At 41.1% G+C, this 23,033-nt stretch overlaps 1 protein-coding gene across 3 annotated transcripts in view; it reads right to left on the bottom strand.

The window, feature by feature from the left end:
- BMP2K (BMP2 inducible kinase) overlaps nt 1-23,033 on the bottom strand; it is a 125,488-nt gene that overhangs the window by 13,443 nt on the left and 89,012 nt on the right. For 2 of the 3 annotated variants that reach the window (XM_045998142.1, XM_045998140.1), the window contains 6 exons: nt 18,311-18,471; nt 13,905-14,098; nt 12,767-12,862; nt 11,859-12,019; nt 9,858-10,015; nt 3,091-3,201 (listed from right to left, as the gene is read on the bottom strand). In XM_045998142.1, the coding sequence (XP_045854098.1) occupies nt 3,091-3,201; nt 9,858-10,015; nt 11,859-12,019; nt 12,767-12,862; nt 13,905-14,098; nt 18,311-18,471 (881 nt within the window). The remainder of the gene's footprint in view (nt 1-3,090; nt 3,202-9,857; nt 10,016-11,858; nt 12,020-12,766; nt 12,863-13,904; nt 14,099-18,310; nt 18,472-23,033) is intronic. The other variant, XM_045998141.1, reaches the window with a different exon arrangement.

The raw sequence follows: 23,033 nt of genomic DNA on the forward strand, positions 1-23,033 counted from the left end.
CTAACAAAACCAGTTTAAGGAACACTAGATTTAGGACAATGGAACTTCCTCTTAAATGTACTTTCCCAATGGAGTTAAAACTTGCTGAATTCTTATAGCATTCTGCTTCAAGACTAAATCTACTTTATTCTCAAGTAGCATTCTCCATCTGGTTGACCTAAAATACAATTATGTTCAGTAATTGTCAACCCTCAGATTGAAGTAAGATGGTTTATCACATACACCTATCATTCTGTATTCTGTGTACACACACACACACACACACACACTCTCTCTCTCTCTTCTCCTAGTCCCACGCATCTCCAGATGCTCAATGTTAGGTGGAGTGTATTTTCACTGAATAGAATTCATTTTTCTTTTTCCAGTTTCTTCCTAAATCTTACAGAAGGAGAAAATATTTGTTCCAGTAGATTTAATTATTTTATTATGAGGAAAACAAATGACCCCAAATAGTTTATTTTTACTGAAAAATTGTACATAACAAAGTGTATCTAAGCTTGATAATGAATAGTTCAGTCAGTGGAAATCTGTTGTTTTTAGTTTTAACTTAATTACGTACTTTAGATCTGGTGAATACAAATTAACAGTGCTGATTAGCCAAGTGACCACCCTTCCTTCTCTTTCTAGATGAACATCTCACCTGTGACCATTCCACCCTTTATTCCATTATCTGAACTCAATTCTTCATAACCACTCCATTCCCATGCTCACAGTTACACTAAATCTAACAAGGTTCTTTTGGAGGGGCACATTTAGAGTAAAGATCATTTCTTTGGGCGCCTGGGTGGCTCGGAGGGTTAAGCCTCTGCCTTCAGTCCAGGTCATGGTCTCAGAGTCCTGGAATCGAGCCCCACATCGGGCTCTCTGCTGAGTGGGGAGCCTGCTTCCCCCTCTCTCTCTGCCTGCCTCTCTGCCTGCTTGTGATCTGTGTCAAATAAATAAATAAAATTTTTTTTTAAAAAGATCATTTTTTTTCTTTTTTTTAAAGATTTTTTATTTATTTATTTGACAGAGAGAGATCACAAGTAGACAGAGAGGCAGGCAGAGAGAGAGAGAGAGAGAGGGAGGGAAGCAGGCTCCCTGCTGAGCAGAGAGCCCGATGCGGGACTCGATCCCAGGACCCTGAGATCATGACCTGAGCCGAAGGCAGCGGCTCAACCCACTGAGCCACCCAGGCGCCCCCAAAAAGATCATTTTTTTAAGGTCACTTTCTTAACACTTACGAATATGAATTTTTAGGAATAGTCAGAATTTTTTCATATACCCAAAAACTGTTATTAGATACTTACTGGGTTGGCCACTGAACAGGATTCAAAGACAGACAATGCATGTTTCCCGCCCTTGATAAGTTTAAAATATAACGGAGAAATTAAATGCCCACAGTGAAAAGAAAAGCTAACAGTGGCATCAAATCACGCTCAAATCTGTGAGCCTATTTCTAACTATAAAGATCTTAGGCCAACCCCAAAACAAAGGTACCTAGGGAAAGGGTGGATCATTGAGGCTTACTCTAGGCCCTGATTCCAGTCTTCATTTCCCCAGGGTTCTTTCAGAAACTTCTAAAGAACAAGGAAGTTGCAGAGATAGGAGCAAACCTGAAAAGGATTATACAACTCCTTCCAGGGCCTAAAAAAGAGCCAGCAGTAAAGAAACCATTTTCTGCCACAAACAGATCAATACATACGTTCTTGAGAGCTTCTAAAGCCCATTCTGAGATATTATACTTCGTGTGAAAAAAGAAATAGCATTAGCATTGGGGGTGTGAGGGAGTACATGTGTGCAGATAAGGAGAAACAGGAAACTGTCTTCCCCACTCAATTAATGTTGTCATGCCATGCATTAAAAATAATTTGACAGGGGCGCCTGGGTGGCTCAGTGGTTTAAGCCGCTGCCTTCGGCTCAGGTCATGATCTCAGGGTCCTGGGATCGAGTCCCGCATCGGGCTCTCTGCTCGGCAGGGAGCCTGCTTCCCTCTCACTCTCTCTGCCTGCCTCTCTGCCTACTTGTGATCTCTCTCTGTCAAATAAATAAATAAAATCTTAAAAAAAAATAATAATAATTTGACAGAAGCAAGCAGAAAATGACAACAAAATGGACTGTTTTCAATAAATGGCAAAGAGTAAAACACAGAACATGAAAATATGTAGAAACTCCTAATTATTTTTCTGCATATGCTGAATAACCAAATCTAAATACTGAAAAGCTATTAACACTGCCTCGATGTATTCATCAGAAATCCTGAACACCTATATCTTATTAAACTTACATTTATAAGTTTTTCTTTTATTTATAAAGTGTGTCTTTTTTTGTTTTCTCACTTGGGTGCATTTTTAAATGACAGCAATGATGTTATTACATATACATAATGTGCCTGAGCGAGAAATATTAGGAAAAAAATGCTAGAACCGTCTGTCAACTCATTATTTCTTCTGATATATCTCCTTTTTCTATGATCAAACTCATTTTTTTCCATTAGGAACACAAACACACACACACACACACACACACACACACACTTAACGACAAAGCAGGACATTGTTCCAGCCTAGCATCTTTGACAGTGCCAACTGGGCGACTACTTAGAAAATATGACCATAGATATTTTTTAATGGTAATAACAATATTTAAATTCTAAATTGAAATCAAAGCAAAAAAAAGAAATTAAAGTGAGGATATAAAACAATACAAAATCACGAATACTTTTTAAATACAACTACACAAGAGAACGTATAAATTAGGAAAATACAGGATTTTTAAGCAAAAGCTGAGCATAAAAAGATCTTTAAATGTATTTTAAATATAGAAAAAGAGAGAGATTCACGCATAAATTTGTTTCACTGGTACCCAACAACAGAGAGAAAAAGAGTTACGGCTCAACTGTGTACGTCAGCATTTTTCTATGTTGGCAAAAGACACACCTGAATAATCCCATGGAAAGGAAGACTACGAGGTAAAAATAAGTTTCTGTTTTCTGCAACTAACACCTAATTCTCACTTTGGCCTTATATTAATAAGGTTTTGTTGTTGTTATTTTTCCTATTGTTCTCGCATGTATTTTTTGATGATGATCATGTTGGACACATAACTTGCCTGAGTGAGAAATCAAAGGAAGAGAACCAAAAGGATCTTCCGGAGGACGGTTATGTGGAGCAGAAAGTGGGTCTACTTTCTTATCTGGGGGTGCTCTCTCCTTGAGCCTGTCTGCAAAAATAAGATGAAACAAAAATAAAATAAAATAAAATAAAAACGGTCTTCAAATTTAAAGAAAAAAAAAGTGGTAACAGTATAAATAAAATTAAACAAAGCAACAGCCTTTTTGAAAAATATCAGATCAGAGTTCGTTTTGACACGGAGGAGGGGGTAGCCCTGAGTTAACAGATACTTGCTGCTACAAAGGCAAGCTTCACAATATCATCCCAGCGCCAGACTTCACAAATACCATTAACCCAATAAGTAACTTAGTCTGCTTTATCTAGATCCCCAGTTTTCTTCAACTTGTAACATACTGGGCCTGAACTTAAACCCAGCTTACTAAACAGAGGCATTATTTGGGAGATTTTCTCCCAAAAATACTCGGCGAAAAAAGATTGCAAATGGTCATTTGTTCATAAAATGGGCAAATCTTATTTCTCAACAGCAATAAAAATTGACTGTTACACTGATGTTCATTTCGCATATTAAATCATTCACATACACACACAGAGAGACTATGAAAAGCCTAATGACGGAGTTTATACTTCATCCCGCGGATATCTGAGACCCCGCGTGTGCCAGGCACTGTTCTAAGCAATGGGCCGGCAACATCGAACACAACAGAGAGTCCTGCCTTCTTGGAGTTTATAAGCTGGCGTGGAAACACCGACAGAAAGCAGTGGGCAGAATGAGACGTATGTACAGTGTGTTACAAATCAAGCTACAGAGAAAACTGCAGCCCCGGGGAAAGGAAGTAAGGGAGTGGGCGCACGACGCAGTGAAAAACAGAGCTTCGGACTGGGACCAGGTGAGAAGAGACGCCAAGGAAGCAGCAAAGGGACGCCTGGGGGAGAGCACGCGGACAAGGGAAGGGCTGGGGCAGAGGCTCGAACTCAAGCAGAAGCTGTCCTGCCGCGTGTGAGGCCAGCAGCTGCCCCTACTTCCCGCGGTACGGATTAGCTTTCCTTGCTCCGACACCGCGTATCACAGGCACTCGAGCGGCTGGGAACTCCCCGATCTCCGTGAACTGTCTTCCAGCGTCTGATTCTTAGCAGTCCAACATACACTATTAGGAACACATTCTGCTGTTTTCAGGAATTGTAAGTTCTCCCAGGACTACACCCTTCAAGCTTAAGAAACTCTATGGGTCAATTACGCTAGTTTCGTTTGAGTTCTAAGACATTGCAGAGTAGACAGAGAAAATCCAAATTAGAATTCCCTAAAAATGACTTGTCACTTCAGAATGAAGCCAAAAGCCCCAAGTGAAAGCAGCAGTCCCTTAGGACAGTGCTTCCAAACGGAAGATGCATTCCAGCGAACTGTGCATTCGTTAAAATGCAGACTCTGGCTGGACGGTTCTGGATGGTTCTGAGCTTCACTTCACAAGCTCCCAGGTGATGTGATGCTGGGTCAGGGACACACTCTTGAGAAGGCGAGGCCCTGGCGTCTACAATATCCTCAGGACACTACGATGGACATTCTTTAAACACCTTTATGACAACAGACACACTTATCCGCTTTTCCGCGAGAAATGTAAATCCACGTGAAACTTTGGGTTATCTGAAATTTTACTTAAAGTTCTGTCGGTAATATAATAAATGATAAATATTTTGTTAAGGCAATATATCTGACGATTTATGCACAAACAGAAGTTCCAAGACTCAAGAGCTGCCTTTCAAACCCAATACTGTAATGGATAACAATGAAAATTCGGGTGTGGACAGAGAGTGAAGACAAAGGAAAGACGAAGTAGGAAAGGACAAATGGAAGAGACTATCTCAGAGTGAGAGCCACAGCATATCAATGTCCAAGATCCCTCGTTCTTGAAAAATCAAGACTGTACGTAAGGGTACCCAGGTCTAAATTAGGACCAAACTTCCCTTCTAAACCATCGCAGTATAATTGCTAGGATTCCTGTATAACATGCAGTTACCTGGGCGCTACACCACAAACCTAATGCATCAGATTTAGCTGAACAGGACTTTGGAAATCTACACTTTAACATACTCCCCAGATTTATAAAAAAAAAAATAGCACTTTCCTGCGGTTCCCAGCATGTAAAAATGCAGTTACCACTAAGGTTCTTTGAATCCTTATGCATTGGTAGATGATCGCTATCAATACGGTTTCGATTCACATAAATGTAGGAATAGCACCGTGTGGTCAGAATAAAAGTACAACCATTACCATGTGGGGACAAACTAACATTTTTTATATAGTGAGTCCCATCACTTTAAAACATGGAGACACTGTTCTATGCAAAGTTCATTCCCCAATTATTTCAAAACGGGAGTCAGAATAAACTTGCTATAAAATGAATCACATTCTCACTGTTTCACAAAACAGAGAATCAATTTATCCAAGGAGGACTTTTGTTAAATCATCTAGATTTCTAGAGTTCACAGGATAATCTGGGTGCCAGGGCACAAAATACAAAAGAAATATATTGTTTAAATTATTAATTACCTATAATTGAAAACTAATGAAATGGTATCGGAACTACTCTTCAAAGACACAGTCACTCTTAAAATGAATTTAAGTTCCATTTTCAAATCACTGGTTTACATTAGAGCAAAACCAGAGCTTGATTTGTCCAATATAAAGAGACTTACCTCCCTCCTGCCTTCCCAAAAGAACTGTGTTGATGAATAAAGACAATATCTTTTCAGGATTTTTAATTGATACAGATGGCAAAAAATAAAGGATTTAAAAATCCTAGAATCAAATCATATTCCACAATATCATCAGAAAATTAAAATATTCTAGTAAGTTAATTCCACAGCTTATTTGGACAATGGCTTGAGTAGCCAAAAAGGCTAATGAATAAATTTTATAAGTATAGTCTTCATCTGATACTTCTGAAACTATTCTATTTGAAAAGTTATGTTATTCTGCATTAAAGGAATAGCAATATACCTGAGTCAGCTTAAAATGGTGAGCGTTAATGCTTTACAACAAACTAATACAGATCTTTACATCTGTTTCTTTCCGTGGCTTCACAGAAAAAAACGACATGTTCAGTAGAGTTTGCAAAGCAGCCACAGCCTTTAGATTCTTCTATTCTTTCTTTTAGTTATTGTGATGCAGTTTGAAAAAGAAACAATCACCATTAACCAAAAATAATATTCCATTAGGTATTACTTTTAATTAGCATGCAGAGCTACACAACTATTTGAACAAAGGCAAGTTAAAAAGTTTCCCAAAGCAAACACCTGTAATCTAGTGTTTAATGTATTAAATTTTATCACAGATTATCTAAAGTTTACATACTAATCTGGAAGTTCTGATATGAAAGACAAAGAAAAATACAAGTTTTAAACTTTAAAATGTCATAGAGATCAACTTAATATTATAGTGCCTTAATATTTTGATTTTAAGTAGAACAGGTGAAAATTCTGAACCATAAATATTCAGTTACACTGAAAACAAAAGCAAGAATCTGGTTTATTTTATATGTTAAACCCCTTTGCTAATTGGTGTATGGATGGAATCAACAACTGTTTTCTTAAAGATCACTGAAAAACCGTTTTTTGTTAACAATTACTAATATTTTGGAATTCTGGTATGTCAAGATATAGTATGATTTTTAAATCACCTTTTGGATAATACAAACACGTAAAATATTTCCTAGACACAATATCCTCTTTCATTTTAATAAATAATATTTCCCATCTTAAAAATAAAAACTCAAATGGCAATGTACTCTTCTGAACAATCATTACCTGGGCAATGCCTATATTTTTAAGGATCATACATAAAGGTATTGTTTCTCACTGGAGAGCATTTCAGAAACCAAATATAAATTATTTTAGAAAAGACTCTGGAAAATTGTTGATAAAATTGAGATAAAAGGCAAATTTGCTATTCCAAATGCATCAATAATTTACTTATTTAGAAAAAGTTTTTAAGGACAAAAGAACAACCAGTAACAACCAAAGTTCATTTCCACTACACCGTCAGTCTTCCGCCGAGACTCTTAAGGTTCCAAAAGACCTTTTTTTGTGCCGCAGGTATTTAGCCCCTGTCAAGTGGCTCGAATATCAGATGCCTTATTGCTTGTGAACGGAAGAGCTGTTAAAGATGACTGAACACAGGACAGTGAAGTTACACTTCGGGAAGAAATCTTTCTAAACTACAGTCTATATATTAACGATTTCTTTATAAACTTTCGTAAAGGCATTTCACCTTTTAGGAGCACCGTTATTACGACTATCGATTATGAAAGAGAAGGCAGATACTTTCCATCCTCTTTCTTGCTGTCACATGTCACTTCTGCTGCTGATGTCATCCACCCACAAAGCCCCTTCTAACCTGGTTTTCTAATTGCCAGCTGAGAAACCTGATAGTTGAGATACAATTTTAAATGTCGGTTAAAGGGCAATGACCTTGAGCTGGAGCGTAAAGATGCGCGCGGAAGACGAGGAACAGGGAAGTGACACTTGGAGAGCACCCGCCTTCCTTCCAGACATCATTTCCTCTCATCGTGCTGACCGTCATACGAGACAGGCAGCACTACTCCCAGCTCGTACGTGAGGACGCGAGATTGCCGTGAAGAGACTTACTGAGACTACAACCTAGGGAAGCGGCATTGCCAAGGTTGAGAATTCTGGTGCTCGATGCCAACTTAAGCACATCGGCCTCGTACAGTGAAATGATTTCAATAGCTCATCTAGACGCTTTCCCAAATGGCTGAGTTGCTCCAAGTCTGACCTTCAGATAAGTTCCTCTCCTGTACTTTCATCTGGAACTTAATATCCTTCCATAATTAGCATGCAATGAAATCTACATTCTTTGGCACACACGTGTGTGCACAGATACACACAAAAATGACACATGTTACCTGACCTTGAAGTCTGAAAGCAAATAGCTGGTTAAGAGTTTCACAGGCTAAACCCAATTTTTATGAAGTTATGTATACATGAATATTTTATATGCCATTCTTCCCTATGCAAAGTAAATAAAACTTGCTTACCGTTACCAATTCTACAGAGCTTAGAATGACATATTTTTATTTATAAGGTACAGGGGCGCCTGGGTGGCTCAGTGGGTTAAAGCCTTTGCCTTCTGCTCGGGTCATGATCCCAAGGTCCTGGGATCGAGCCCCACGTTGGACTCTCTGCTCAGCAGGGAGCCTGCTTCCTCCTCTCTCTCTGCCTGCCTCTCTGCCTACTTGTGATCTCTGTCAAATAAAGAAATAAAATCTTAAAAAAAAAATAGTTTATTTATAAGGTACAGAATAAAGTGAATATTTTACCCATTCCATAACTGATGGGAAGAAGAAAAAAGAGAGAAAAGAAAAAGGACGAGTTTTACCCAAATAGAAGAAAACTACTTTAGCAAACCCTCAGTTACTATCCTGAAACACATTAAAATGAATATTTTAATTTTACCTGTTGCTTTCAAAATAACCCCATAAATTATATTGATTTGGTTAACCCATATATCACCCTGCCGTTCCCCCAAAAGAAAGAGATACTTTACTTCCTTTTTAAGAACTTAGCTCTCCGGGCTACTCAACATAAAGTATACTAAAAATGCCAAACAAAAAAGTCGTGGTTTTAAAAAAACTTTAATAAAAAGATGTAAGTTTGGTTTTACCAAAGTCGACAAACCTTTATTAAAGGTTCAAAACTTATGTTTATATATGTATTAATCATCAACTTAATTTTTCATAGTCATATAACCAATATGTAAAATACAAACTTAAATCTCAAACAACTATTCTTACATGAATTAAGGGCATTTATAAATTTTACATAAAATATGTGTCATTTGGGAACGAAGCAACTCATCTAATACTTGTTCTCATAAAGCCAGCTGCCTAGAAGAGAAGCTCAGAACTATGACGAGAGCCCGTTAGGACCTTCTTTTCACATACAGCACAGGAAAACACTCTTGGATATGCGTGCACACGCATGCCCGCACGCGCGCACACACACGTACAAGCCTCTGAAACCTGAAAATTACCTACAGACTCCAGAAGTGAGTTTCTGCAACCTCCTCAAAACATTCCACACTTCCCTTTTCTGACAAAGAACTTCTCTAAAATACGTGCAGTAAGGCTTGACACCTACAGTAGGTAGTTTAAGAAAAGGCAAAGATTCCAAGAAAAACATTGAGATATCTGATTCAAAGTGGAAAATAATTTATTTAACTTTTGCCATATCAGGACAACAAAGCAGCCCTTTTAGGACAGCACTCATTAAAAGGGCGGTACAAAACATTAACATAATGTAGTAGCCCATGTGCTCTTTCAGGCACTTTCAAGGGCATCTCAGACCCACAGCGTCTTCTACTCATGTGCAAGAAAAGAGAGCTGCAAGATGATTAGCAAGCAAGATTCGGATATCTCCCTTTTCACTTAAGTATCAATTTTCCATGTTTTAGAGATATTCTGAATTTAACATTCAAAGATATGCAGTATTTAAGTGCTAGGAATCAGCATGTTACTAGCAATCCTGGGTTTAATAACTACTACCAAGCAACTGATTTCAAAGGCACACAACATAGTTCGATAGTACACGTAAAAGACGGCCTGAATTTTGCCCTCAAATGCACAAAAAGAATTTTCTATTTACCACCTCAAAACAGTCTTTGGCCTTGCTGGATAATTATAGAGCTGTGATTTTACTGTGAAGCAAAATAAGCCTTCAAGTGACCCTTACTTGATCTCAGAAGGTCAAATTCTCTGTCCAACAGTTCCTCTTCCGTTAACTTGGAGAAATTATCCTCCCCGAAAGGGTTCCACCCTGACATGTCAGGCGGGTTACTGACGCTCTTCTGACTTGTAGTATGTGCAACGGCCTCCTTCTCAGCAGCTGACCTACAGTAATAATCAAGAAAGGAGAAGAAGGGAGAAACATTAGAATTCAAAATTCTCAAGTGCCCTAGTTCATACTTCCTAACTAACTTGGAAAATCAGATGCTTTGATTATGATGAAGATGGCAGATCTGGGCACAGATGGGACGAGCCCTCTGGGATTTGAACTGCCTTGATGTGTACCCTTGGGCAAGCTCCTTAAGTTCTCTGTCTCAGCTTCCTCATCTGTACAACAGGAGGCCCTCGATCTTCCTCATAAGGTTACTGAGAAGATTATTAACACACAAAAGCCAAGAGAATGGTGTCAAGAAAAAGAAACCAGCACTTAATAGTATGATGATCCTAGGGAACAGCCCTAAAGCGATATTCAGGTGCCCTGTCGAACAGGATCCACTAAAATCCCCACGGAAAAGACGTCTCATGTCCCGTTCTGCTGAGACACTGCGACAACTCTCCGTTTACAGAGGCATGCGCTACATAGCTACCAAGGAGTGCTTCATGAATTAGCCAAAACTAGATGAGGGTTATTTTCTACATCATAAATAATTCACCGTATTTTAAGTATCCACTAGTCTGGAGGCCACAACCTCTTGTTTTATGGAAGTTACCTACTAGGCCTCTTGGCTCTTAAGAGAAGGTGAGAGTCTAATGACTTCTTAACTTAAGAACCCCTGGTTACCTTTCTTTCAACCCAGCCTGGAAATACTAGAGTAGGTAAATGAATAGTTTGGCAAATACCAACCTGGATCTTTAAACCAGCCTCTGATCTTGTGCCCTGCTCTGCACTTAGACATACTTGTCCTAATTCCTGCATCTAAATATTTGATTTAGGGAAATACGTCAATAAATCCATGTTTCCTCCCTCCCTCTCTATCACACACGTGCGCGTGCACACACACACATACACACACACACACACACACACACAGAGGCAGGGAGGTGTACTACAGCAAACTGTATATCTGATCCCCCTCTCGACAGGCTCATCGAGTAAGTACGCTACTGATGTTGCATCTTCTCATGCCTCAGTCCTAGCCAAAGCTTGCAGACACCTTTTCCCAGCTAATGTTCATATACTGAAATTATATTATATGAGAACGTCTTCAGCATTCCGATAATCGAAGTTCTAATAGCTACTTCCTCCTATATATCTAAAAATATTAGGAAATATTCATAATGGTCAACAGATTTTTCACTACAAAATCCTGAAGTACTCTCCAATTCAAATCTGAATTTGAGAAAATTGACACCATAGTTCTTTACTGTAATGTTTTCAATATGAAAGATTCATGAAAAATAACTCTACTAACCAATACATCTAAATAACCAAAATATACCAGGCTGTGGTTGTAATAAGGTTGCACAATCTTATACATGAACCAAATGACGCATTACTATTTTTTTGCACCTCTTTGAATTAAACCAAATTAGACAAAACTTTATGAGCATTATCAAATTAATTGAAAGTAATATATATAAGCAGACAAAGTTAAATTAACTTGTCTACAAGGATTCCCTTTTTTAAACTACTAAAGTAGCCTGTTAGGCCTTTGTTTCTATTTAAATTACAAAGACTGTCTTAACATATAAGCCACTAATTTCCTTAGCCTTAAATGCTGCTAGATATTGCAAAGCCTCACCTGCAAAGAGCAATTAGCAGACCTGACTGATGGAAAAGCAAGGAAGGACAGGGATCCTCAGGGTCGGGAAGAGAGGACTAGCGCGGGAAAGGGGGGGTCTTGGCAGAAAGATGGGCTCGCAATTCAGAAGCCACTTCGTGACTCCACTCCACACTCACACGCACGTCTACGATCATGGCTTCTGCATTCGCCGGAAAGATACTCGCCTGTCGGCACTGTAAGACGAGTCCACCATGGTTCCAACCTGAGCTGGGAAGGAAGAAGTGTAGGAAACTAAGGCGGTCGGGAACTCCTGCGGGGACGTGAGGAACTCGGGCGAGGCCTGCGGCGGGGGCTGCGGGCGCTGAGCCTGCTGGTACTGCTGCCCCTGAAACGAGAGACGCCGGTCCCACCAGGGCTCCAGGTCGCTGAAGCCCGGTCAGCACCACCCTGCTTACTACGTTCTTCCCCTCGCACGCCGGCCGCAACGTCAGGAGCCTGAAAACCAGCGCACGCACGAAGGAGCAGTCTGCGACTCCAACATCACAGCAGTAAAGAGAAGTCTATTTAAGAAGCTGTCTGACTGCGGGTATGACGCGGATCGTTTGCAAAATATACAAACATCAAATCGCGACACTGTATCCCTGAAACTGATAGAATGCTGCGTCAGTTACACCTCAATTAAAAAAAAAAGTTGTGAAGTTAGGCTCACTTGACAGGATTCAAAGATCTTCCTTTGAACAGTGTAAGAGAGAGACAAGAGGGTAGTTTACAGTCACTAGTACAGCAATTGCTATAAATTTGCTCTGAAGCAAATGCAATTTCCCATTGAGTTTTTTTATTCAACAGACATGTGCCAAATGAAAGAGACATATGACAAAAGACCATGGGAAATAGATCATTTCCCTTATAGGATGAGGTAAGAGAAAAATACCATCAGTCAGTTACAGTGTTCCAAGTCCAGGTGCTACGGGTCAGACCAATGTCAGACTGCTTAAGAACTCACTACTGGCTTTGTTAAGAACGTGTTAACTGACCGACTTGAGTCAAATCTGAATAATACCATTCATACTGGGAATTCCCACACCGGAATGTATTCTCAGAGAGAACTATCCAGAAGTTCCGAAACACTCACCATGGCGGGATACAGTGATGCGGCCGGCTGCGGCGGATACACGGGGTGCAGCAAGCCCTGTTGCTGAAGCAGCTGCTGCTGCACTGCGTGCTGATACTACAGTGAAGCAAAGGAAATTCATCAGTAACGGGAGCGCCTGTTTGTGCCATCGGTTTTGTTTTGTTATGGCTTGGGGGATATTTTTTGGTACTGAGCTCACCATCATGATTTCACAATGATTTCAGTACTAGGAGTCCAAGCACCAATGTACAAAAACTCTAGTCCATAACTGACTATTACTTACATGTGCTCACGGGAATTGCATTCCCGGTGCACTTAAGGATGCTTGGAAGAAAACTAACCCTGACCACATTTCCCCGCTGACGAGAACCCCTGAAGTGACTTGGGTCCGGGACTCATAGTAAATTCCCAACCTCTTCTATCTCCCCTTCCACGATGCCTCCCGGCAATGCAAAGGCACCCTCCATTTAACTGTTCTGCTCCGGGTCTCTTAATCAAGACCGGGAGAGGGAACCCCCCACGAGAGATGCCATGCGTTTACTGGGCTCAAAACGTTTCAGGAAATGATAGAGAGGGAATTGTGACAAGTCACTACATATGAAACAGCTTAATGAAACTAGAAATTTGCAGGTTCTGATAAGGCAAAGGGCAGAACAGAACGTAAGGTCATTTTTTGTCTGTGTCCCTTCCAACTCTAAATGCCACCCCTACAGACACAGACACAGACACAGACACACACACACACACACACACCCCAACCCAGGCCTGGGGGCAGGGGCGTACCTAGAACAAAACCCCAAGACAGTTTTATGTCTGAGAGCCTAAATGCCACCTTCCCAACAATGACATTCTTAAGCTGTTTCTTAACTCAAAACACAACCTGAAAAAGATGACATTCATCTTAAATTGCCATGCTTATTCAAAATGCCCCAATGACTAAACATTCATAAAGTCCCGATGCAACCTATTTCAGCAGGAGATTCTTTCAGAATCTCACAGAAGGCAAGGAAAATGCATTTTCTTCAATAGTGTGCGAACGGGGCAAAGGCTGCCTTGGAGCCAGCGTCCCCGGTGCCCGGTGCCCGGGCCAGGACGGCCGCGCGCCGCCCTGGTGTGTGTGCAGGAAGTGGAGGGTGACCTGCGGCCCGTAGGCGTCCTGGAGGAGCGGCGGCGGCTGCGGGGGCCGGTGCTGCAGGTGAAGCTGCTGCAGTCTCCAGTCTCCCTGCTGCAACTGCTGCAGGACGCGGTGCTGCTGCGGCGGCGGCTGCGGCGGCGGCTGCGGCGGCCCCTGACCTAGCGCCAGCTCCGGGCCACGGCCGGGTCTCAGGGCTCCTAAAAGGGGTTTCGGAAACGCGGGTTAACATACTCAAGAGTTCAACAGAACGGCTGGATTTCATTCTGCTTCATTCAGCATCACTGAGCAAGGCCGGTCCCTCTTCTCTCCCCCGTGCACTCGAGCTCGCGGCCCGACACGGTGTCTCCCGGGACTTCAGGACCCGTGAACCTCAGGACCCGCGAACGTTCACGCATCGGCCACAGCCCTGAGCCAGTCAACCTCTTAGAAATGCTGCGTCTTCCCCACCTCACGTCTCCGAGCCCACCTGCCTCGGCCCCCTCCTCGCTTCCCAACTAGCCCACGCGCTGGCCTGAGTCTGTCTTTGCCAGTGCGATTCCCTCCGTCTACGCAGCCACGTTCACCTGCCGCAACTCTTCTTGTCCTTCGAGGTTTAGCTCACGTGCCTCCTCCCTGTTCCTTCATCTACTGCCTCCCCTCGGTTTGCAAGCCTTCCTTCTGCCTGGCACATGTCGTCTTCATGGCTGTCGCCCGACTAGGGCACTTTGACGGCCGGGACAATGACTCACTGATCTATGAAGGCCCCAAGGAACCTCGATTTAACAATGTTCAATAAATGCTCGTGTGGTGACTATTCACACTGCCTCCTCAGTGGGTATTTATTTATAAGCTTCCGAAATTTCACCCAAGGCAAATCCTATGAATAAACTTTTGAAATTAATCAAAAAGAGACCCATGGTATCCAAAAGGAAATGCGACACGCCACAATCTCTGTTCTCCTCCACGGGGTCACCATAAAGTCAAGCGCAGCTATGTGAGCCCGCGGGAGGAGGACGGTGCGAGGAGGGAGACAAGGATTCTTTGTCCCCAACATCGTCAAACCTCCCCAGACCTTAAATCCAACACCCCTATGAAAATAGTTTCACAACTTCTTAATTCTAAGGAAATATGTGTTGATTATAATTAGTCTTGGAACATTTATAAAAATATTCAGAAGAAAATGAAAACCATCGTTCTAGCACACAGACATTACCACCATTAGCCTTTAAGTGTATTTCTTCCCTGTTGGTAGAATATTAAAACTGAAGCTCCCCAGCGATGTTCATCTTTTAGGGCCCTGACGTCTGACTGTGACCGCCCCCGAGGGGGGAAGCCGGGTGGCAGCAGGGAGCGTCCTGCGGTAACTCGTGTGGCGCACCTCTCGCCTCACGGACTGTGACTGCGCTCTCGTCACCTCAAGCTAAGAGGAGTCCCTGGTTCGCAAGCCAAGGCCACAGAGCACCAGAGAAATCCCAAGCAACATGTAACAATCCTACGTGAAAACGGCGCTTTCAAGTATGTCATCAAAGCATCACACTATCATTCCGCGTTTTGCACAGGACAAAACGAAGGCTCAGAGAAGTGAAGTGAATTCACCGGGAAACTTAAGGACATACTGTCAGAAACTTTACAATGCATATGGCAAAGAACTAATATTCAGAAGACGTAAAAACAAAATCTGAAGGGCAACAAAAAAAAAAAACAGAAACAAAGCAATCTCACAGAAAATTGCGAAAGCTAATTCACAGAAGAAAACAAATGGCTAGTAAACATGAAACAGTGGTATTAATCAATTAATTAATCCATAAAATAAAAACAGATATTTCACCTATCAAAAGGGAAACATTTTAAAAAAGTAATACTATCAGGTATTGGCAAAAACAAGAACCAAAGGACACTCCCTGTTGTTAGAGTGTAAATTTATGAAGTCTTTTTGGACGGCAGTGTGGCAGCAGCTGACAGATTTTAAATGAGTATACTCTTTAACACCTTCCTCAGAAAAATGCTCTAACACAGAAATCAAGAGTCTGTTTTAAGGCTGTTCCAAATACTGGAAACGACCTGAACGGCTACATAAACTGGTACCTTTACACAGCAGATCAGCATCTACCTTTTAAAAACTACATGGTAGAGGTGTGTGCGCTGACGGGCAAAGCTCTCCTAAGCAGAAGAGGAAAACAAAATCAAGTTGCAGAACTAGGTACAGTATGAGTCCCTTTACCTTAAACACGACCTAAGTGATTCGTATCCAGACAGGTGCGTGCAAGGACATAAAAAAACGCACCCAGGAAATGCACACTAATCTGCTGCTAGTTTTACTCCACGGAAGAAAATAATGGAGACTTTAATATTTTTTCCTGAATACTACTATACCGTCTGAATATTCTAAAAGAAGATATTCGTGGGTCACTTCTTGTATAGTATTTAATGGGGGAGAAATGTTAAAAGATGCACACATGGCTGGGGGAAGGAATACTGCTTTTTCTTTTTTTTTTTCTTTTATTTATTTATTTGACAGACAGAGATCACAAGTAGACAGAGAGACAGGCAGAGAGAGAGGAGGAAGCAGGCTCCCTGTGGAGCAGAGAGCCCGATGCGGGGCTCGATCCCAGGACCCTGAGATCATGACCTGAGCCGAAGGCAGCGGCTTAATCCACTGAGCCACCCAGGCACCCCAGGAATACTGCTTTTTCAACTCAAGCTGGAAGCATGACAAAAAGAAATACAATCCCTGCCATGGGAGCAGGCCTGACCCTCACAGCCCCTGATCAACAATTTCACAGGACGCTCACAGCAGAGAAGGCCTCCCGTCACCGTGGTGGCTCAGGGCAACACGACCGCTCCATCAACGTTCTGCCCACTGCCAGGTTCAGGAACACTGTCCAAGCCAAAAAAAGACCACACCTCTCCCAGATGGAGCCTTGCTCCTATGGCTGACTGCTGCTTCGACAGCAAATTTGAGGCTTTGCTTCCCTCCTTGTAGAAGAGAAGTAAGATTTATCAAAATACCCATGATGACATATTCACTTCCTGACGGCATTCAATCCAGAGCAAAGTCCCACTTCCTTCAAGCTTCCCCAAAAATACCTAAAACAAGCCCAAATCCTTCAGTAAGTCTTTCAAATACCATCTAACTGAGACACTCCCACAGATTCCCATGATATGTGAGTAATAAACCCAATTTGTTCAAATACAAGTGTGTTCCTAGTGGTCTTTGGCTGGAGGGCACTGATAACGACAGAGAAGACTACTAGGATCGCCAACCCGAAGTGGTAGAAAAGAACGAACGAACGAACACTGAATGCTCACTACACAACAGAACCTTCCCAGATACCACACACCTTGTCATGTGTTTCTTGTAACAGGAAAAACAGGTTTTATTCTCATTGTACAAGAGAGAACACTGAGGCTAAGAAACAGACACAAAAGGTTTCAACTTCCCCTATTTTCCCGTTTCCATGAAACAATCCTCCATCCGATGTGCCTGATCATGACAGAAGGACGCAGCAACGCATCAGGTAACATCAGCATTACCTTTCCTGAGTACACACGTAACAGTAATAGTAGCTAATATTTAACATTTCTTAAGGACATACTACGTGGCAAGGGATTATATTAAGCAGTGACGTAATCCTCGCAGCAATCCTATCAGATAGGTACCAGAACTTTTATAACATACGTTACTAAGAAATGGGAAAAACGGAGCTCACATTCAGGTTCATGAGGCTCCAAGTATGGGCTCTTAACCCTTAGAGTATACTAACTGAAAACACCTTAATTTAAAACATTTTAACATTAAAGCAAAACAGCTATATCATGAAATAAAGTGCAAAACAGGGTTTTCTTGAGATGAGCATACAAGTTATACCCCCAGACCCTTGTTAGGACAAGTTCACTACCTAATATTAGAGATTTCCTAGGGAATTTTTTTTTTAAGTACTACACTGCATCATAATGCTTTGAAGATATTTAAGATCAGAAAAATAAATCTTCTCAAAATCAGATGAGAAGACAGGTTTCTGTGTTGTACTCTCCACACAACCCAAGATACACTCCTCCACCAGGGTTCTGGATGCAGTGGAAAGACATACAACTTCTCAAGACGAGAGTTTCAACCCCCTCCTTTCCAACACAATACAGAATTGTCTATACTCCTGAACCTTATTACCAACCTCAAACCCTACTAGCTGAAGACTCTATGGATAAGCAAAATGGAAGCTTTTTGTACCAAACTATTATATGACCAGTAACTGCTTTTGCCTACAACGTGAGGAAAACAAGGGGTTGACTTTATCAGTAGAAAGTTTCTTAAGCATTAAGTGATCTGCTTTATAACAGGAAGCTGCCAGTAATTTGCACTGCGAGGAAATCAAGCCATAAAAGCTGTAGGTTCACTATAAAGGTGACAAGGTCGGCAGGGCCGTTACTACCTTTCGGTCTGTGGTTCCCGAATTCACCGGGAGCGGGGACTTTCACAGGTGTTGCAGCGCTCGGAACGGTCAGCACCCTGGGAGTGGCTGTGGCGGCGTGGGCCTTTGGTCTCTGTCTTGGTGCAATTGAGGTTTCTGTTGGTCCAACGGTATCTGTTATTCTACAACAGAAGAATATATTTCATTCCAAATCCTGGGATTATTTCTAACTCAGTATTTGTCTATAAAGGCTCTATTTCAACAGATGCATTTTAATTATTATCGATGATCATATTAGTCCTCTTGGCTTCTTCCTCTCTATGCTCAAGCGCTAAATGTTTATGTAAATAAACATGTTATGTAAATAACATAAACCATTTTCCTTAAACCAGTACGCTCTGCTACCATTCACAGTCCGCCACTGAGGCGGACAGTAAAAGAGAACAGGCTTGCTCCCAAGGACACGAGGTAAAGGAAACAAACAGACCTTCTCCTATGGTTCTGGACAGAATCAGGAGACAATTCTCTAAAGCAGTCAGAAAAATAAAAAAACAAGAAACAAAAAATAACCGTCTCCCTCAGCTTGGACTCTAGATCAAGAAAGAGAAGACTGCCCTCCAGAGCCCACAAAACAAAAGAGCGAAAACTTTCAAAGAGTGGAGCTGCCTGTTCACATTCAATTTCCTGCCTCTTCAACATGCTTTACTTAGAACAATGAAGGGACATTATGCAACATTTTCCCCACTAGAACTTAGCTTGGGCCACAGACAGGTATGGTCAAAATGGTAAGCAGAGTTTTGAAAGCAAGAACACTATAAAGGACACATTTTTTTTTCCTTAAAAAAATTTAAAAAGCCAGGGGAAATCTTTAACTCACATATTTATCAACTTATTTTTTCTATAAATCCAGTACAAAAATTCAATTACTTTCTAATAGCATCATATGTTCACTTTTCAACAGGACTGCCATAAAATCTCTTCACCAAGTTCCCTCAGCACCTTTTCCAGTGACTTGGAAATGGAAGTCTGCACGCATGATTTACCAAGTTCTATGTGCTGCATTTGGAGAATGCCCGATATACAGTAACTGTACAGATCCACAGCTCTCCCTTACGTCTGTGCATACCACAAGAGGGAGCCCTCTTAACTAGCTTTGTAAGAGAAAAGAATAGAAACTGAATCGAAGATTTTAGATAGTAACAGAAATACACTGTATGTGTGCGGTTTTCTAAAAATAACATTTATGTTTCAGATGGGATGGGTTATAGTACAAGTCATGAAAACTGAGTTAAAGGCAATGAAAGTATCATATATACACATAAGCAACTGTACGTCATCATAATGATAATCAAGGACTTACTGAGTTCCAATAACGGACATGACACTAAAACCAACGCTGTACTCCCTAAGTTCAAGTTGGGGGCTGTAGAGCCTGTGCAGTCTTTCTATCGGTCTATCCATTCTTTGTTTTTTTGTTTGTTTGTTTTTGTTTTTGTTTTTTAAAGATTTATTTATTTGACAGAGAGAGATCACGAGTAAGCAGAGTGGCAGGCAGAGAGAGAGGAGGAAGCAGGCTCCCCGCCGAGCAGAGAGCCCGATGTGGGGCTCAATCCCAGGACCCTGAGATCATGACCTGAGCTGAAGGCAGAGGCTTAACCCACTGAGCCACCCAGGTGCCCCTGTCCATTCTTTGTTAACTGTAAAGGACAGGCCAAACCTCGCCCTGCCTTCTTCCCTATAAATCGCTCCGCAGAGATTCACAACACACGAGGGCAGCAAATCTCTAAAAAGCATGTTCAAAGTTCTACAGACTTTACTGTAGCGTTTCCTAATGTATTTTACCAATGTACCAAGATCTATCATATAATTGCTGATATCCAGCAAACACAGCACAACACCATCTTCAGACAACTTACAGGATACCCAGGAAGATACGAAAAGTTCATGAAAATACGATAAAATAAATACAAGACAGTAAAAATAAGAAGTGTCAAGCTAGTACGGTCAACAGTTTCATGGAGGAGAAGCTCTCCCTTAGTCTAGTTTGGCTATGAAGGCGTCAGGTAGGCACTGGCGGGTAAAAATAAACACCTTCATTAGACAGTAAAAAGAAATTAAGCGTTCCGTGTGAAGAACTGGGAAGAAAATGCCTGGGCAGATTAGGCAACATGAAGACACAAACTCGCCTCAAACAAAAGACTGTCTAAAAGACTAATCAGTGGTAACGCCACCGTGAGGCCTCATCTGCCCTATTACAGTAGACAAAGCTGTTTCTCTGCTTCCTTCCTGCCTCTCCTATTCTCTCCCGAACAATCTCTCAAACACACTCTCTCCTCTTAAAATACTTTAGTGTTTCCATCTGCCAGGACAGTAATTCCCGATCTTCCCATTTTCAGATGGGAGTCACAAGTCTCCCATGGTTAACAGTCCCAGGAGCAGACACAGGTTTCAGGGAGCTAGAAAGGAGCTTTTCAGAAAGAAGGAAACCAGTGTGCTATGTCACTCAGTAAAGGCAGGGCAGACAGATAATACTCATAAAAGCTCTAAAACATGTAAATAATGATACTAGCTATTTAAAGATTTCTCCAATCACCTGTCCCCCATCACGAAGACTTTTACATGAAAAAAAGACTAACTTAATTTTTTAATTAGGTTTTATACATATTTAAATTTTTTCAAATACTTTACTGATTTTGTCAATAGAGAAAATTTGTATTATTGACCATAAGCACCAGTGAACCTAATTTTTTAATGTAATGTACAGATTTACCCTAATATGGATAGCACTGTGAATTTTAGTTGCACTATTTCATTTGCCTATAATTGTACAGCTAGGACTTCTGTCGTGGTTAAAGAGATATTCAAAGCATCATTTTTGTTCACTTGACTCATGCTTCTTAAAAAATCTGTATCTACTTTCTTAGAGATTTCATCACTAACACAGTAATTACTAAAACACCACAATAGGGGCACCTGAGTGGCTCAGTCAGTTAAGGGACCGACTCCTGCTTTCAGCTCATGATGATGTCATGGGCCTTGGGCTGGAGCAACCGCGGGCGGCACCTCCCAGCTCACCAGGACGCCTGCTTGACAGATTCTCCCTCTGCCCACCCCAGCGCTCACACTCTTTCTCTCCTTCTCTCTCTCAAATAAATCGTAAAAAATAAAATTTTAAAGACCACAGTAAAACTGAACTGACATGTCCTATGGTAATTCATAACCGCCACTCGACTCTAACAGCAACTGCCAACTATGGCTGTGTCCTAGATAAGACCGTCGGTCCTAAGAGATTCCCGCACGTTAGATGGAACTTTACTCCTTCAGTCTCTTACTCGAGAGTATTTTAAAATTCCAGTGAATGAAGATCATATTTTTAGACTTTTTTTTTAAACAAAGTCATTCATAAATGATATTTTAACAATTTATAAAGAACAAATTTTTTTTTATTATTATAACAACACATCTCACACGAAGTCCCAAATAGCAGAGCGGACTGCAAAATTGAAAAATCACCGGCTTCAAGCCCCAAGTCCAAATTTCTTAGCATGACATAAACCAAGTTGCTCGGGATGGCATCGAGCTACCGTTCCCCACCACTGCCGTCTATGTCCCCTTCTGCTGCAGCCCGGCACGTTGACAAAGGGCATTCTTCCTGCCTGAACGGCCTGCCTGCCATAGTTTCACTCCCCGTCATGCCAGGTGACTTTCTGTCCATCCAACAGCAAGCCACAGCCCCAGGGAGAGGAGGCTTTCTCTGCTCCCAGCTTTCCCTTCCCCCCCTCTCAGAGCTGCACAGGAACTATGTGTGTATCTACCTATGGAACATAGTATCTATCCATGTAACTGTTCTCCTGTCTATCTTCATTAGAATTTGAGCTCCTTGAGAATAAACACTGCTCCTTTTTCTTTGTGTTTCCAGGATTTATATCTTACATATAACAGGTGTATAATAAACATATTTTAGGTATTTCATATCAAATAAAATCTTTACCTAAGTAAAATTAAAAAAAAAAGCTCTGAATGGGACACCTGGGTGGCTCAGTCAGTTAAGTGTCCAACTCCTGATTTCAGCTCAGGTCATGATTTCAGGGGTCCTGAGACGGAGCCCTGAGATGCGCTCTGTGCTCAGCGGGGAGCCTGAGATTCTCTGACTCTCTCTCCCTCTGCCACCCTCCAACCTCCACAACTCGAGTACTCATGCTCTCTCTCAAATAAGGATACCTTAAAAAAAAAGGAAAAAAAAAAGTCATGACCAAGATATCTCCCCACATGCAATAGTATGCCTGATAATCTAAATTATAATCCTGTTTATTAACTTTTATAGACAAAAATAGTATAAAAAAATCATTAATTCAATCATTGATCACACACACATCTTAACCTACATAATACACACCAAACTTATCAGCACAATAAAAAACTATGAATGATCATTTAAAACATTATACTTCTTTATCAGTCTTAAAAGAATTAGTTATAATCATTCGTTACAACTTATACATAGCAATACATATTCCAAATATGTATTAGAATACATAAAAGAACATATGAATTTAGAATACTCTAGTTTGCTGTAAGTTATTTTCCTTAAATTAAAAAAAAAAAACTAGCTATAAACACAATACGAAAATTTCATGAATTAGTTACCATGTGATGAAATAATGACACCCTTCAAAATGACCCAATGGAACATCATGCATTGCATAATCACTTCCTAATTGCTGAGGGTGAGCATTTCGAGTAA

The sequence above is a fragment of the Meles meles genome, chromosome 2 (assembly GCF_922984935.1).
Source record: "Meles meles chromosome 2, mMelMel3.1 paternal haplotype, whole genome shotgun sequence".
NCBI classification, from domain to species: domain Eukaryota; kingdom Metazoa; phylum Chordata; class Mammalia; order Carnivora; family Mustelidae; genus Meles; species Meles meles.